At 41.5% G+C, this 17,214-nt stretch overlaps 1 protein-coding gene across 2 annotated transcripts in view; it reads left to right on the plus strand.

Moving 5' to 3' along the window:
- LOC112214327 (solute carrier organic anion transporter family member 1C1-like) overlaps window positions 1-17,214 on the plus strand; it is a 63,311-nt gene that overhangs the window by 37,997 nt on the left and 8,100 nt on the right. For both annotated transcript variants that reach the window (XM_042298066.1, XM_042298067.1), the window contains exons 7-12: window positions 4,460-4,558; window positions 5,241-5,489; window positions 5,692-5,856; window positions 10,718-10,913; window positions 14,910-15,075; window positions 15,408-15,592. In XM_042298066.1, the coding sequence (XP_042154000.1) occupies window positions 4,460-4,558; window positions 5,241-5,489; window positions 5,692-5,856; window positions 10,718-10,913; window positions 14,910-15,075; window positions 15,408-15,592 (1,060 nt within the window). The remainder of the gene's footprint in view (window positions 1-4,459; window positions 4,559-5,240; window positions 5,490-5,691; window positions 5,857-10,717; window positions 10,914-14,909; window positions 15,076-15,407; window positions 15,593-17,214) is intronic.

The raw sequence follows: 17,214 nt of genomic DNA on the forward strand, positions 1-17,214 counted from the left end.
CCACCTCTCCCACACTAACTTAACAAAATTCAAACTTGCACTGCTTTTCTTTCATTATTCGTTTTTTCATACATGAATATAATTGCTCACTGTTTGTTGTGGGCATTTCCTGCCTAAGTTTGCCCACTTTGCCAATGAAATAATGATTAAAATAATTGGCCACATCAATTGGTTTTGTGAGGAATAAGCCATCTGATTCGATGAAAGATGGAGTTGAATTTGTCTTTCTGCCCATAATTTCATTTAAAGTACTCCAAAGTTGTTTTTATATAATTGATCTTGGCTTCATAATACAGTTTCTTCTTTTTGTTGAGTTTAGTCACATCACATCTCAATTTGCAGTAAGTAAGCCGGTCAGATATACAGCTAGACTTATTAGGTACTCCTTTTGCCCCGTCTCTTTCAACCATACAGTGTTACAATTCCTCATCAATTCATGGAGCCTTAACAGCGCCTGGATGTTCCTCATCAATCACATCAGACCAACAACTATTTTGTACATCATCCACTTAAGAGTCACAGCAAAATCTTTTGCATGATCTCTTATACACTATTTTAGGTCCAGCTGTTGGAACCTTGGCTTTCCTGGATATAGCCACTATATTGTGATCACTGCATCCAATAGGTACGGATACAGCTTTAGAACAAAGATCTGTAGCATTAGTACAAATGGGATCGATACATGTGGATGATCTTGTTCCTGTAGTGTTTGTAAACACCCTGTTAGGTTGATTAATAACCTGAACCAGATTACAGGCACTGGTTATACTAAGAAGCGTCCTCTTGAGCGGACAGCTTGATGAAAACCAGTCAATATTCAGGTCTCCAAGAAAGTAGACCTCTCTGTTTACTTCACATACACTATCAAGCGTTTCACACATATTATTTAGATACTGACTGTTAGCACTTGGTGCCTATAGCAACACCCCAAAAGAAAAGGCTTTAGATGGGCCAAGTGAACCTGAAACCACAACACTTCAATAACACTTGACGTAAGATCTTCTCTAAGCATTACAGGGATATGGCTCTGAATATATACAGCAACTCCTCCCCATAAGCATTTCTGTCTCTTCTATAGATGTTATATCCTTGTATTCCTACTGATGTATCATCAAATGAATTATCTAAGTGAGTCTCAGAAATGGCTTACATATGGTTGTTGTCTGATGTTAGCAAGTTATTGATTTCATGAACCTTATTTCTAAGGCTACTTATATTAATATGGGCTATTTTCAGCCGTTTCCTGGGTAGCTTATCAGAGATAGACATAATATTGAACAGAGCAGACAAAGCAAGAGAAGAAAATACATTCAGCAGTCCATTAATCAATCGGTGTGTGTGTGTGCTACGGGGTTGAGGCTACGAAGCCATAGGCTTGGCTCTCTCATCCCTTCCAGGCTTCTGGGAGGGAGGGAGGGTGTACAATGAGCCTGTCGTAGCGGATGTACGCAATGTCCCGACGCACTCTGGCAGCTTTCATGGCTGGGTTCAGTTCTTTCCTCTTCTGGCGCACAGCTTCAGGATAGTCCTCGTTGAAGATATACGTTCCTCTCAAGTTCTTGGCTCTTTCCAGAACAGCTACCTTGTCCTTGAACCTCAGGAACTTGACCACTATCGGCCTGGGCCTATCACCTGGGCCGGTGGTGGGTTTTCCAGTCCTGTGGGCGCACTACACCTCAATCGTCCTGTGGTCCATCTTCAATTTCTCAAAGATCATTTCCCTCACTTTGTCCTCAGACTTCATCCAGGTCTCATGTGGAGATTCTGCAATTCCGTCCACAACCATGTTGTTTAGCCTTGATTGTCCCTCGAGGTAGTTGTTATTATCATGGATTCACACACAGAACTGACGTCCTCTCTCAATGACTTACAGATTGCTGTCATCTCGCCATTCTCCTGTTTTCAACTCGTCGAGCTGACCCTGGGAGAACTGCAAACTCTTCTTTAGGTCCTGGACTTCTCTGGTCAGGTCGTCCATTCTTTTATTAGTAGAATCCACAAGTATTTGGACGAAACACTTGAAACTATTTTCTTGTTGTTGTAACAACTGCTTATAGGTCTCTCTTTTGTTTGTTTAAAAGATCCTTCATGTGTGATAGAGAGACACCACTGGCACTGTCCTCAACTTGCGCCGGATTTGGTCTTTGTCATGGTAGCTAGCAACCATGACGGTCTATATTACCACACAGGACCTTCCGTTACAACACTCTATATGTCTGCTCCTCTGTGTTGTTCCCTGTAGTAGCCTCGTTTGTTGTGTCGTGTTCATGTCCAGACGCTGTTCTTGTTCCGTTGCATGTCAGTCTATATTAAGTGATTCACTCCTTGTACCTGCTTCTCATCTCCTGCGTTGGGCGCTACACGCTTGCATTAACAGAAATGCTATGCAGCCATTTTTCCAACACTGGAATGTGATCTCGATTAGTATAATAAAAAATGGTCATTATTTCATTGAATGATTTTTCAATTTGAGCGTAGTTATTTCTATATATAGCCTACACTTTCTCCGTCTGAACTTCTAACACAAGTGGAGTGGGAGTGGCTTTGACAATGAGCGCAAGAGCAGCTAATCACTGATTTGACGGCTCTAACCACACCGCCATAACATCCTCTATGCGGGTGTCTGCTATCACCGGTCAATGCTGGATCTGATTGAATCTACAGTGCCTTGCGAAAGTATTCGGCCCCCTTGAACTTTGGGACCTTTTGCCATATTTCAGGCTTCAAACATAAAGATATAAAACTGTATTTTTTTGTGAAGAATCAACAACAAATGGGACACAATCATGAAGTGGAACGACATTTATTGGATATTTCAAACTTTTTTAACAAATCAAAAACTGAAAAATTGGGCGTGCAAAATTATTCAGCCCCTTTACTTTCAGTGCAGCAAACTCTCTCCAGAAGTTCAGTGAGGATCTCTGAATGATCCAATGTTGACCTAAATGACTAATGATGATATATACAATCCACCTGTGTGTAATCAAGTCTCCGTATAAATGCACCTGCACATAGTCTCAGAGGTCCGTTAAAAGCACAGAGAGCATCATGAAGAACAAGGAACACACCAGGCAGGTCCGAGATACTGTTGTGAAGAAGTTTAAAGCCGGATTTGGATACAAAAAGATTTCCCAAGCTTTAAACATCCCAAGGAGCACTGTGCAAGCGATAATATTGAAATGGAAGGAGTATCAGACCACTGCAAATCTACCAAGACCTGGCCGTCCCTCTAAACTTTCAGCTCATACAAGGAGAAGACTGATCAGAGATGCAGCCAAGAGGCCCATGATCACTCTGGATGAACTGCAGAGATCTACAGCTGAGGTGGGAGACTCTGTCCATAGGACAACAATCAGTCGTATATTGCACAAATCTGGCCTTTATGGAAGAGTGGCAAGAAGAAAGCCATTTCTTAAAGATATCCATAAAAAGTGTTGTTTAAAGTTTGCCACAAGCCACCTGGGAGACACACCAAACATGTGGAAGAAGGTGCTCTGGTCAGATGAAACCAAAATTGAACTTTTTGGCAACAATGCTCAACGTTATGTTTGGCGTAAAAGCAACACAGCTCATCACCCTGAACACACCATCCCCAATGTCAAACGTGGTGGTGGCAGCATCATGGTTTGGGCCTGCTTTTCTTCAGCAGGGACAGGGAAGATGGTTAAAATTGATGGGAAGATGGATGGAGCCAAATACAGGACCATTCTGGAAGAACCTGATGGAGTCTGCAAAAGACCTGAGACTGGGACGGAGATTTGTCTTCCAACAAGCAAATGATCCAAAACATAAAGCAAAATCTACAATGGAATGGTTCAAAAATAAACATATCCAGGTGTTAGAATGGCCAAGTCAAAGTCCAGACCTGAATCCAATCGAGAATCTGTGGAAAGAACTGAAAACTGCTGTTCACAAATGCTCTCCATCCAACCTCACTGAGCTCGAGCTGTTTTGCAAGGAGGAATGGGAAAACATTTCAGTCTCTCGATGTGCAAAACTGATAGAGACATACCCCAAGCGACTTACAGCTGTAATCGCAGCAAAAGGTGGCGCTACAAAGTATTAACTTAAGGGGGCTGAATAATTTTGCACGCCCAATTTTTCAGTTTTTGATTTGTTAAAAAAGTTTGAAATATCCAATAAATGTCGTTCCACTTCATGATTGTGTCCCACTTGTTGTTGATTCTTCACAAAAAAATACAGTTTTATATCTTTGTTTGAAGCCTGAAATGTGGCAAAAGATTGCAAAGTTCAAGGGGGCCGAATACTTTCGCAAGGCACTGTACCTCGTTGTGATAGCATGAATGGACGAACGGTCCATATAAGCAGAAGCATCTCTTTGACCTTTTTAAAAAAATCACACAACAACTGTCTTATGGTTGACTTATGGACCTGGTTAGTATAATAAATCAATTGCTGTGTGTGTTCGTGCATGCGTGTGCGTCTTTTCATATTTCAGGCTGCGTTCAGACCATAGCAGTCATTGGTCCTGTGTTTGGCTATTTACTGGGATCCCTGTGTGCCAAAATATATGTGGACATTGGATTTGTCAACATGGGTGAGTAACCGGTATCTACCGAGTATTCTGTCTAGGCCGCCTACACACTTTCGGACTAGTCCGTTCTCCAGTTTAGACAGCGACGGGGCATTCACCTCTGTTCTGTTCCTACTAGACTAACAAACAGGGCTCTGAGTTAAGTTCATTGCCATTCCTAGAGTCCACTCACTGACTGTTCAATAAGTGTTATATATGCGCATGCTTCTAGATTCTAGGTTATCGGACTAAATTAACTAGTGTGCTCCAGAACACTGCTCAGTGACGTCAGCTACCTAATTTGAGTAACCAATTTGAAGCAGGAGAGATGGTTAAGATATGCACAAAAAGCAGCTGTGCTGTGCTTGTTATTCTCTCCAGTAAGACTTGTTGCTAGGAACGTTACTAGTCTACTCAGTTATTCTCATAATGTATTTTGTCCCCAACAGTCACAGCTCTCTCTCTGTGCTTGTCCTCCCTGTATAGAGAGTTCTCTTGTTATATGTATGTACTGACATGTATTTGTAACTGATAGATGGACACACACACTGCATGTTAATGTTTTTAAATGTATGTGAATTGTAAAGTTTTTTGTCTGTAATGTATTTTTCGTTATTTCGAACCCCAGTAAGACTAGCTGTCACCCTTGGCCTCGGCTATTGGGGATTGTAATAAATCAAATTCTGTGTCTCCCTTCGCTGTATAGAGAGTATCACCATAAGCCCTGGTGATGCTCGCTGGGTGGGGGCCTGGTGGTTAGGTTACCTTATTGCTGGGGTAATCACCCTGCTTTCAGCCATCCCCTTCTGGTTCCTGCCCCGTTCCCTGCCCATCCCATCAGACCGAGGCCCAGCCCAGTGCACCCCAGAGCGTACTAGCTTCATCAAAGACCCCCCTCTCCTGGAGCATAAGTACCAAGCCGACGAACCAGCTGGCTTTCTGGAGATGGCCAAAGGTATTTTGTTGAATGGGGATAAAGTTAGAATATTTTCTGGTTTAGATTGTGATTGGAGTTTTAAAAGGATTTTCAAAGTCTGTTCAGGTAAAATGGTATATTAAATTCAGGTTGCTTTGGATGAAATGACCATAGTATGGAAAAAGGTAGACAAAAATGCCCATGACAACTGATGATGTTTTGTTGATGGTTTTTAATCTAGATTTCATACCAACGTTGAAAACCCTCCTGGGGAACCCAGTGTACTTCATCTACCTGTGTGTGACCATCATTCAGCTGAACTCTCTCATCGGCATGGTAACCTACAAGCCCAAGTACATAGAGCAACATTACGGACAGTCAGCATCAAAAGCCAATTTCCTGATGGGTACGTAACGTTGGCCAATCATATAGCTTATATGGCTTGATCAGTGTTGGGGAACGTTACTTTTAAAAGTAACTTATGTTACAACATGACTTACTATGGAAAGTAACTGGTTACATTACTTCTGCCTTACCAAAAACAAAAAGACCTCTGAAAATGCCTTGGGTATGTTGGTCATTCTTATAGGCCCAGTGCAGTCAAGAACATGTTTTTCCTGTGTTTTATATATATATTCACACTGAGGTTGGAATAATACTGTGAAATTGTGAAAATGATGATAATGCCCTTTTAGTGTAAGAGCTGTTTGAAAAGAACACCTTAAATTTCAGCCTGTTTTGGTGGGATGGAGTTTTGGCCGGTCTGGTGACATCACCAGGCGGTAAAATAGTTAATAGACCAATAAGAAAGAGAGTTCCAAACCTCTGCCAAAACAAATCGTTTTCAGTTTTCCCCTCCCCGCTCAGACCACTCCCAGACAGTCTTAGGTAAATTCTTGCTTGAGAATTTGGTCTTTGCTAAGATAGTTTTGTTTCTTTTTGACTATTTTAATTTTAAAAAATCACAGTAAGGTACTTAATTGTTACCCAGACATGATTTGATATTGAGATAAAAACATCTGAGTTGGACCTTTAAGGGTCTATCAGAATTAGCTTTATGCACACTACTTTAGAAGGGCTTGACTCTGACGACTGATAGGCCTAGTGCAAGGGTAGGCAACTGATAGGCCTAGTGCAAGATAGGTAGTGCAAGGGTAGGCAACTAGATTAAGCCGCGGGACTATTTTTGCAGGAATGGATGGTCGGGGGGCAGGAACATTTTAATAAAACAAATGTCAACTTTATTTAACTAGGCAAGTCAGTAAAGAACAAATTTGTATTTACAATGACAACCTACGACCTCTATGCTCTAGTCGGCTGGCCCTCGCTACATATTCGTCGCCAGACCCACTGGCTCCAGGTCCAGGTCATCTATAAGTCTATGCTAGGTAAAGCTCCACCTTATCTCAGCTCACTGGTCACAATAACAACACCCACCCGTAACACTCGCTCCAGCAGGTATATCTCACTGGTCATCCCCAAAGCCTTTCGCCCGCCTTTCCTTACAGTTCTCTGCTGCCACTGACTGGAAGGAATTGCAAAAATCACTGAAGCTGGAGACTTATATTTCCCTCACTAACTTTAAACATCTCCTATCTGAGCAGCTAACCGATCGCTGCAGCTGTACATAGTCCATATGTAAATAGCCCATCCAATCTACCTACCTCATCCCCATATTGTTTTTATTTACTTTTCTGCTCTTTTGCACACCAGTATCACTACTTGTGCATCATCTGCTCATCTATCACTCCAGTGTTAATCTGCTAAATTGTCATTACTTTGCTACTATGGCCTATTTATTGCTTTACCTCCTCACGCCATTTGCACACACTGTATATAGACTTTCTTTTTTTCCTATTGTGTTGTTGACTGTACACTTTTTTTATTCCATGTGTAACTCTGTGTTGTTGTTTGTGTCGCACTGCTTTGCTTTATCTTGGCCATGTCTCAGTTGTAAATGAGAACTTGTTCTCAACTAGCTTACCTGGTTAAATAAAGGTGAAATAAAAAACGTAATTAGAATCATTTTTACACTGCAAATTGACCACAACTGAGCCTAAAAGTAGGTTGTATTTGAAAATAACAATAATTTCATACCTTTATTACATTGAGAGACAATCACTTTTTTTTTTGGGGGGGATACTTAAGAACAGATTAAATTAAACTCTGTTTTATCTGAATTCCTTGGGATTTTACAGTGTTTTTTTTACCCCCAGAAAATCAGTCACTGTAAGGTTTAGGCCTGCGGACCACATGTTGCCGATCCCTGGCATCCTGGCCCATTGGCTACCGTCACAAATGGTTTCCATGTGTTTGATGCCATGCCATTTACATCCATTATTATGAGCTGTCCTCTCCTCAGCAGCCTCCACTGGTTTCCACATTTTGATGTGTTACAGCCGAAATTCAAAGTGATTCAATAAAAACATTTCTCACCCATCTACACACAATACCCCATAATGACAAAGTGATTCAATAAAAACATTTCTCACCCATCTACACACAATACCCCATAATGACAAAGTGATTCAATAAAAACATTTCTCACCCATCTACACACAATACCCCATAATGACAAAGTGAAAACATGTTTTTAGAAAATGTTTCAAATGTATTGAAATGTAATAGAGAAATATCTAACCTACATACTGTAATTATTCACATCACTCAGTCAATACATGTTAGCATTACCTTTTGCAGCGATTACAGCTGTGAGTCTTTCTGGTTACGTCTCTAAGAGCTTTGCACATCTGGATTGTAGAACATTTGCACATTATTCTTTAAAAAAAAATTCAAGATCTTTTAAGTTGATTGATGATCATTGCTAGACAGCCATTTTCAAGTCTTACCAAAGATTTTCAAGACGATTTAAGTGAAAACTGTAACTAGACAACTCGGGAACCTTCAATGTCGTTTTAGTAAGCATCTCCAGTGTACATTTGGCCTTGTGTTTTAGCTTATTGTCCTGCTGAAAGGTGAATTTGTCTGCCAGTGTGTGTTGGAAAGCAGACTGAACCAGGTTTTCCTCTAGGATTTTGCCTGTGCTTAGCTTCAGTCCATTTCTTTTAATCCTAAAAAACTCCCTAGTCCTTGCTGATGACATGCGTACGGTACCCATAACATGATGCAACCACCACCATGCTTAAAAATATGAAGAGTGATTTGCCCCAAACATAACACTTTGTATTCAGGACATAAAGTTCATTTCGTTGCCACATTATTTAGCGATTTGAATATTTTAATTCTGTACAGGCTTCCTTCTTTTCATTCTGTAATTTAGGTTGGTATTAGCTACAATGTTGTTGATCCATCCTCACTTTTCTCCTATCACAGCCATTAAACTCTAACTGTTTTAAAGTCAACATTGGCATCATGGTAAAATCCCTGAGCGGTTTCCTTCCTCTCCGGCAGCTGAGTTAGGAAAGACACCTGTATCTTTGTAGTGACTAGGTGCATTGATACAGGTGCATTGTAGTGACTAGGTGCATTTCTCCTTAACTTATGTAGGCTTGCCATAACAAAGGTGTTGAATACTAATTGAGTCAAGACATTTCTGCTTTTGATTTGAATTCGTTTCTAAAAAAAACACATTCTTCTTTGAAATTGTGGGGTTTTGGTGTGTGTGTGTGTGTGTGTGTGTGTCAATTACACAAAATCTCAATTTAATCCTTCTACGATTCAGGCTGTAACACAACGAAATGTGTAAAAAGTCAAGGGGTATGAATACTTTGCGAAGGCACTGTATAAAACTAACTGGGCACAGTAAAAGGAGAGCTCCAATACAAGTATAACTGGCTACCAATCTGTTTTATACACAGATACAAACTTGGCAGAGCGATATGAAAACACACAAGTTAAGACGAGCAATAGCCCTTTCCAAACATGCAATTTATGAACCACAACAACCAGATTGTCTAGATACCAACTAGTTGAATTATTTTCATAGAAGTTACAGGAGCGTTGCCTTTTCAAAAGGTCAAGGTGTGCACATTACAACATTCATGACTCAAAGTCAAAATAAAACAGCTGACCTTCAATCACACCTTGTTGATACATTTCACTGCTTTCCTCCAAAATATCTATTTAACGTTATAACGCACAAGGAAAAAGTCTGAAGGTGCTTCTTGATATGTAAAGTGGAGTTCTTTGCAGCTGACAGGCTCTTAACCCCGAGGCAGAGTTAGCATTTTACTGTGGCGTTCCTGTCCTTTTCCCCTACCAATTTAATGGGAATTCTCCCACGATGTAAAGGCTATAATTGTCTCTGCCATCTCACTAGATAGAAACAAAACAAAAAAAAGGACATAATATTGTAAAAATAATGACTTGCTTATTTGAAAACGTAATTAAGTAACTGATTAATTAAATAGAAAAATCTACCTGTTAAGTAACTCGTTACCACAGAAAAGTAATCGGAGTGCTCTAACCCATAACTTTGTAATGCCTTACCCCCAACACTGGCCTTGGTTCATCTCCTGCATGAGCTTGTTCAATTTAGATGTGAAACTTAAAAGGACTCGCTTTATGCATAGAAGAGCACAGGCATAGAAAAGCACATGCATAGAAGAGCACATGCATAGAAAAGCACATGCATAGAAGAGCACATGCATAGAAAAGCACATGCATACAGTATTGTTAATACTAGATCAAGCAGTAGGAGATCAAAGGTGCTGTTTTATTGAGCTATACAATGTGTTATGATTCAACCCTCAAATGTGAATGCTGATCTAAATAGGCCTCGTTACACTATTTACCTGGCCATTGCATGTTATGTATGAAAGGGAATGCAATATCTAGCATAACTACAGTAATAGAAGGGACAGATAGAATATGATATCTGTACATTGATGTATGAAATAGACCAAGAGCTTTGGTCTTTGAGTGGGAGTTGGACAGCGCTACTGTGTGTTCTCTCTACTGTCAACTATATCAAAGGCTGAGTCTCAGGCGGTATGGCCTGGTTCTACTCTGCTGTGCTGTATGTATGGGGCTGTATTGGGTGGTGGAATAGCACTGGCATAAAAGGTAGACTTTTAGCTACTGTGATATGAAAGGTAGCAAAAAGCTACAGTATGGTATTGTGTGGAAGTCTATGCCTGGTTTAGGGCTTTGGCTGGTTTACATGGTGTTTCAGTCCCATTGAACCTATCGTCAAGACCTTAGTGCTGGCCTAAATCCTCCATGACTAGGAATTAAGAATATTTCTAAAGAATGAGACCCATGTCTTAATGTTTACAGAGTGTGTGTTGTTTGTGTGTTTGTTCCAGGTACAATCAACATCCCTGCCGTGGCGTTGGGAATTTTCACTGGCGGCCTGCTCATGAAGAGGCTGAAGCTGAGCATCATGGGAGCAGCCAAGTTTGCGTTCGGCACTTCTCTGATAGGCTACTTCCTATCCCTCTTCTTCTTCGTCATGAGCTGCGAGAACATCAAAGTGGCTGGGATCACGCTGCCCTACAACAGGTGGGACACACACACACACACACACACACACACACACACACACACACACACACACACACACACACACACACACACACACACACACACACACACACACACACACACACACACACACACACACACACACACACACACACACACACACACACACACACACACACACACACAGAGAGAGCTCTGGATAGAAGTTGCCCTTAAGTACATACAGTATTTACCCTCTGTAAATGTTCTATTCCCAGCATCACTAACAGGTAACATGTTGGAGTGTGTATGCTAATAATTGCTCCTAGAGGACAGCATACCTCTAACACTGGAGAGATGTGGTCTAGAATAGCAAATCAGGGATTTCTCCCCCCTGGTTCTGTCAAGGCTGTTTGCTGCTAATGTCAATATCTTAACCGGCACTGAATTTGGTTGATAACATTCATTGAATCGGTAAACGTAACATGCAACAATTTAAGCGATTTTGCTGAGTTACAGTTCATATATGAAAATCAGTCAATTGAAATAAATTCATTAGGCCCTAATCTATGGATTTCACATGACTGGGCAGGGGCGCAGCCATAGGCCCACCCAATCAGAATGGGTTTTCCCCCACAAAAGGGCTTTATTACAGACAGAAATACTCCTGTTTCATCAGCTGTCCGAGTGGCTGGTCTCAGACAATCCCACAGGTGAAGAAGCCAGATGTGGAGTTCTTGGGCTGGCGTGGTTACACATGGCCTGCGGTGATGAGGCGAGTTGGACATACTGCCAAATTCTCTCATTTATTTAACTAGGCAAGACAGTTAAGAACAAATTCTTATTTTCAATGACAGCCTAGGAGCAGTGGGTTAACTGCCTTGTTCAGGGGTAGAACAACAGATTGTTTTCATCAGCTCAGGGATTCGATCTTGCAACATTTCGGTTACTAGTCCAACACTCTAACCACTAGGCTACCTGCCGCACCGAGGATGTGGTAGAGAAATTAACATTAGATCTCTGGCAACAGATTTGGTGGACATTCCTGCAGTCAGCATGCCCCCTCAAAACTTGAGGTCATCTGTGGCATTGTGTTGGGTGACAAAACTGCACATTTTAGAGTGGCCTTTTATTATCCCTAGCACAAAGTGCATCTGTGTAATGATCATGCTGTTTAATCAGCTTCTTGATATGCCACACCTGTCAGGGGGGTGGACTATCTTGACAAATGATAAAATGCTTACAAATTTGTGCACAGCATTTGAGAAATATGCTTTTTGTGCAGATGGAACATTGAGATATTTTATTTCAGGTCATGAAACATGGGACCAACACTTGTTGCATTTATATTATGTATTAGGCATTTGATTAAATACACATTCCACCTTCTGTATCTGAGCAGGCAGAGGTCAAGTCATGTCTGTATCCATTAGATTCTGTATAAAGAAAAGCACTATAAATTAAAATCTAGTCGTTTTTTAAAATTGCTAACATGCGGTCAATGCTGAAGCCACTTTTTCAAAACTCTTCACAGTCTGCATTACCAACATGCATTTTAGCCGAACAGTTAAGCTTACCTCAAACTCACTCAAACCACTTCATTCATGTCTCAAAATAAACTTGTTTGACCATAACTGGCAATAATTCTCACTCAGAAAGCATACATTGTCACTCATAACACACTGACCTAAAAAAAACACTAACAGGGAGCATTACATAAATTAACTTCTCTTTGAAGTTTGAATGATTTTTACAACATAAATAACACCTTTTCACTTATACTTTAGGACAGTCAATGTAACAAGAATGAATCCGATGCAGAACATTGCTGCAATAGCCTTTATTTTGTCTGCATCTTTGCATGTAGTAGTTTACTTGTGAAAAATAAGTTGAAACAAAAAAACAAATTCCTGAAATTTCAGGGCTGCAATAATAATTACAAAAAAAACTACATATATAGTAAAATCACTCATGCTGTACAGTACTGTGTGGGTTCTAGTTCTCCCTCCTGCATTTGTCCACAAGTTCTCATTAACATCACATCTTATGTCTTCTCTGGCGATGCATCTTGGGAAGTATCTTCTGGAATGTTTAATCCTACCCTGGCAGTCGTCAGGAGAAGTGTCTCCACACCCTGGCAGTCGTCAGGAGAAGTGTCTCCACACCCTGGCAGTCGTCAGGAGAAGTGTCTCCACACCCTGGCAGTCGTCAGGAGAAGTGTCTCCACACCCTGGCAGTCGTCAGGAGAAGTGTCTCCACACCCTGGCAGTCGTCAGGAGAAGTGTCTCCACACCCTGGCAGTCGTCAGGAGAAGTGTCTCCACACCCTGGCAGTCGTCAGGAGAAGTGTCTCCACACCCTGGCAGTCGTCAGGAGAAGTGTCTCCACACCCCACATTCATGGCATCCAGTAAGGACATCTGGTCATGTGGATGGTGGTCATAAACCTTCCACCTCCACGCAGAGAAAAACTCCTCTATGGGGTTTAGGAAGGGGGAGTATGGAGGCAGGAATAGTACTGACATCCTGAGATGTGCAGCAAACCAGTCTGACTGCAGCAGAGTGGTGGAATGCTGCATTATCCCACACAACAACGAAGGTAGGGGAGTTTCTGGCCCCTCTCTCCACCGCTGGCACAAGTCGATTATGCAGGTCATCCAGAAAATAAATGAGCCTCTGTATTGTAGGGGCCAATGAGTGGTTTGTGTAACAGCAAACCATCATTGGACAGTGCTGCACACATTGTGATGTTAGCTCCTCTCTGGCCTGGGACATCCAGGGTTGCTCTCTGTCCAATCACATTTCTTCCCCTGGGGTGTGTTTTTGCCAGGTTGAATCCAACTTCATCCACAAAGATGAATGGATGTGCAGTTTGCCTGGCTTCCATCTCCATTACTCTCTAAAATAGAGTAAAGCCACAGTTTTAAGTACTTTACATTATGCGTAGCTGTGTATGTACGATGTTGGGTTATTGAACAGACATCTTACCTGGACATATTGATACCAGAGTTCTTTCACACGTTCACCGTTTCTCTCGAAGGGTACAGTGTTCAACTGCTTCATCCTTATGATTCTCTAGGACTCTGGCAATTGTCGTTGTGCTGACCGTATTTACATTCCCAAAAGTGATATTGTCTGCCAGCAACACAAAATAATCAATATATTTCAAAATGTCAGTACATGTAAAAATGTGAACATACTGTATTGTACTGTAACATGTAGTTAAATTATTATTGAAGGATGCACATCTCACCTGTTGTTTTGCCGGAAAATTCGTACTATTGATGCAACTGTTGAACACTGCAGATTTGGTTGCAGATTTGGTTGCCTCTCTCAAAGTGAGACCATGGTTTACAACATGGTCAATAATTGTGGCCCTTTTCTCATCAGAGACCACCGCTCTTGGTCTTCCTCTCCTTTGTCCTCCACACATTCTCCCTCTCCCTGCCACTCTTCTTTCCCCACCAACCTGTCTTCCTTGAGCCATGTTTCTGAACTAAATCATTCCAAAGCCGCCCTCTTTTGTCTGTTTGGTAACGAGACTAAAAACAGGACACTTGGGTAGGCTTCAGGCTGAAATTGCAATCAGCTGTGTTTGGAATGATGAAATAGTCTTCTGAGATTTTCTATATGTTTCAATCTGGTTACTGCAGAAATGCACAACATTTTTCATCCTTCTGTTTTGAATGTGTTTGTAACAGTTTTGGAAACAGTGTGTTAGCATTTGAAAACGTGCTGCAAATATGTTGTTTTGCAGGTGGTGGAGTATGAATGAGAAAAGAGTTCTTGGTTTACGGAGAATGTGGTCATTTAATGCATTTTGTGTGAAAACAATGAAAAATGATTCCCAGTTTGATCCACATACACTTCTGTTTCGCTGACTGTGTGAAGCGTTTTGACAATGTGACTTCAGTGTTGACCAATGCATGTTAGCAATTGAAAAAAACTGTAATAACAACCCCACTTTTCCCTTTCTCTCTTTCCCTCTCTCTCTCTCATTCTCTTTATTTCTCCCCCTCTTTCTTTCTCTCTCTCAGGGTGGGTGGTGTATCGTATGAGGAGCGCTCAGTATTCTCAGCCTGTAACTCCGACTGTGTTTGTTCAGGCAGAGACTGGGACCCTGTCTGTGGAGAAAACGGCATCACGTACGTCTCTCCCTGCCTGGCTGGCTGCCAGACCTCCACAGGATTAGGGAAGAACACGGTGAGATGAGGATCATTGCCAGCACTGAGGCTGCATCCCAAAATGGCACCCCCTTCCCTATATAGTGTACTACTTTTGGGCTCTGTTTAAAAGTAGTACACTATATAGGGAATAGGGTGCCATTTGAGATGCAAACTGATATCATATTATTGATTCATAAACTCGTGAGCAACAGGGTGGGGTCAATTCAATTTTAATTTCAGTATGATTGCAGTCGGAATTGACTCGCACCCTGGTGGGTTTATGGATAACTTTTGTGTGTGTGCGTGTCTCTGTGCGTGTCTCTGTGCGTGTCTCTGTACATGTCTCTGTGTGTGTGTGTGCCTCTGCAGGTGTTCTCTAACTGTAGCTGTGTGGTGGCAGCAGGAATGAGCAGTGGGAACCTGACAGCCAGTGTAGGCCACTGTCCTCACAGAGACAACTGTGACCGTGTCTTCCCTTACTTCCTGGCTCTTTCTGTCATCACTTCCTTTATCATCTCCCTGGGTGGCACGCCAGGCTACATGGTCCTCATCAGGTCAGTGACACACACACATACACTCAAACAAGAAAGGATGGTCATAGCAGTTGGCAAGAAAGCACAAAGAAATCTGGGACTACGACAAGGCACCTTAAAGGGGAAATAATCAGAAGCCCCGTTTGTACCTGGTTCTAACATGCGTCCGTTGTCCTGATTATGCCACATTCTGATTGTGCCCACATTGGTCGACAGGTGTAGACAATCAAAATACGCATTATGATCTGGTTGTGATTGCATCTTTGACTGCCTCCGGAGGTAGTCGAAGACGCATCTTGTACGAATATCCTTGGTGTAAATGAATTCGAACAATGAAAGTGTATAAATTTGGCCAATGTCACGGTTGCCCCGGCCTCTTAAAAAAACCACACCAGCCAGTCTTTAGAAACCAAGTGCCAACTGGCACGCCACAGTCCAATACCGCGTCCAGCTCTGATTAAAATGGCATGTAGAAATAAAGATATTTATGAAGGGATATTATCCTGAATAAGAGAAAAGGGGTTCTAATATTTGAAAACATCTTAGGCAACAGAAAGGCCAAGGAATTCAGAGATGCACTTTGTAGCTTACTCTGTAACTTAACCTGTTTCTGTTTTTACTGTGTGCATTAGGGCCTAAGTGTCATTTTTATTTATACTGTGCGATAATTGTATTTTGTACATACATCCAGACACTCAGCTTGTTTGTGTGGTGACGTTTTTAGGGATTGGAGAGATTCTCTGAATAGTTATCGGGACAGTAAGTCTATTATGCCTTAAATCGTTGGATAACCAAAGTAGGCTGTAATGATGAGAGTCTAAAACTATTGACTATAAAAGCGTGCTGTTTTCTGTCGATTTAATACAGCTTGTGTCATAATGGGAGGTCCAAGGCAGGTCGGGTTCATTTGCATACAGGGAGGGACCAGGGAATCTGATCACAGTAGGGACGAAGTGGGCAGATAAGAGACCGATATTACCATGTGTAGACGCAACAGATCTCGATCAGATAGTGATCGGATCATCTTGATCGGATGATGACAACCACATGTTAATGCAAGGTGTAACCATGGCTACTGAGAAACCAGTGGTGGAAAAAGTACCCAATTGTCATACTTGAGTAAAAGTATAGATACCTTAATCGACAATTAATCAAGTAAAGGTCAAAGTCAGCCAGTAAAATACTACTTGAGTAAAAATCTAAAAGTATTTGGTTTGAAATATAGTTAAGTATCAAAAGTCATTGTAATTTCTAAAATATAAGCATCCAAAGTAAAAGTATAAATCATTTAAAATTCCTTATATTAAGCAAAGCAGACGGCACCAATTTCTTGTTTTTAAAATGTATGGATAGCCAGGGGCACACTCCAACACTCAGACATTATTTACAAAACAATACATTTGTGTTTAGTGAGTCTGCCAGGCCAGAAGGGATGACCATGTGTTCTCTTGATAGGTGCTTTAATTAATTTATTTTTTTACCCCCCCTTCTCGTAGTATCCAATTAGTAGTAGTTACTGTCTTTCTCATCGCTACAACTCCCGTATGGGCTCGGGAGAGACGAAGGTTGAGAGCCATGCGTCCACCAATGTGTCGGAGGAAACACCGTGCACCTAGCGACCTGGTCAGCACACACTGCGCCCG

The sequence above is a fragment of the Oncorhynchus tshawytscha genome, linkage group LG15 (genome assembly GCF_018296145.1).
Source record: "Oncorhynchus tshawytscha isolate Ot180627B linkage group LG15, Otsh_v2.0, whole genome shotgun sequence".
Taxonomy (NCBI): domain Eukaryota; kingdom Metazoa; phylum Chordata; class Actinopteri; order Salmoniformes; family Salmonidae; genus Oncorhynchus; species Oncorhynchus tshawytscha.